Source organism: Olea europaea, unplaced genomic scaffold (assembly GCF_002742605.1).
Source record: "Olea europaea var. sylvestris unplaced genomic scaffold, O_europaea_v1 scaffold34660, whole genome shotgun sequence".
NCBI classification, from domain to species: domain Eukaryota; kingdom Viridiplantae; phylum Streptophyta; class Magnoliopsida; order Lamiales; family Oleaceae; genus Olea; species Olea europaea.
In genome coordinates, this window is record NW_019253746.1 from 1 (window position 1) to 1,207 (window position 1,207).

General features: G+C 37.0%; 1 protein-coding gene across 1 annotated transcript; it reads right to left on the reverse strand.

Annotated features, from left to right (window-relative positions):
- Positions 1–12: 12 nt before the first annotated feature.
- Positions 13–1,144, reverse strand: LOC111386213 (uncharacterized mitochondrial protein AtMg00810-like; the record flags this gene model as incomplete). Its single annotated transcript, XM_023010666.1, has 2 exons — positions 13–986; positions 1,054–1,144. Coding segments are annotated over 2 exons (1,065 nt in total), but the record flags the coding sequence as incomplete, so codon positions are not given.
- Between the last annotated feature and the right edge of the window lie 63 nt (positions 1,145–1,207).

The window sequence follows — 1,207 nt, forward strand, 5'->3', positions numbered from 1 at the left end:
TTCTTTCTAGACCATTCTTCTGTTCCTTTGCTACAAAATTCATATGGTTTTGTCTCCTGCCAACTTTCTAACTGAATTGTCCCAGTAAGTTCACATGGCTTGTTTCTTGGCAACGTTGCAACTGAATCATCCTCAATCTTTAACAGTCCCCTGCAAGATGGAGAGTATATATCCATTACTCCCATCTTGGACACACAATAATAAAAACTTTGAGAATTTAAGGCCTTAGTTAAAATGTCTGCAATTTGTGCTGTACTTGGTACATGTCGGGTGATAATACTACCATCTTGTATCTTATCTCGAATAAGATGGCAATCAAGCTCTATGTGCTTGGTTCTTTTATGAAAAATCGAATTTGTAGCTATATAGATTGCAACTTTATTATCACAATGTAGAACCGCTGCTTGTGGATGATCAATCTGTAAGTCCTTAAATAAGAACCTAAGCCAAGTTAATTCACAGCAAAGGTTTGCCATTGCTCTATACTCTGCCTCTATAGAAGAACGAGACACAACATGATGCTTCTTTGACTTCCATGATATTAATGCATTCCTAATGAATACACAGTAACATGTAATGGACCTTCTGGTATCCAAACAGGCACCCCAGTCCGAATCACAATAGCCTTCTAATTGCAACTTTGAATTTGTAGGATAGAACAAACCTTGTCCAGGTGCCCTTTTGATGTATCGTAGCACTTTATGGGCTGCATGTAAATGTGGAATTCTGGGATTATTCATGAATTGACTTAACAACTGGATTGAATACGCAAGATCAGGCCTAGTAATTGTCAGATAAAGAAGTCTTCCAATTAACCTTCTGTACAATGATGGATCTTTGAGCAATTCTCCTTCATCTTTACTGAGCTTTGTATTTTGATCAAGGGGAATTCTAGCTGGGGCTGAACCAATGGTTTTTGAATCCCTCAAGATGTCTAAAGCATATTTTCTTTGACATATATGTATGCCATGTTTAGTCCTTGCCACCTTAATGCTTAGAAAAATATTTCAGATTACCAAGGTCCTTAATTTTGAATTTGTCATTGAGACAGACCTTGAGATTATTGATGGTATCAATACAATCTCCAGACACAATTATGTCATCCACATAAACCAAAATGGTTGTGAAGGATTTGCTAGTGGGCCTAGTAAACAAACTGTAGTCTGCCTTTGATTGGATGAAACCTTGTTCGATGATGAAATTTGAA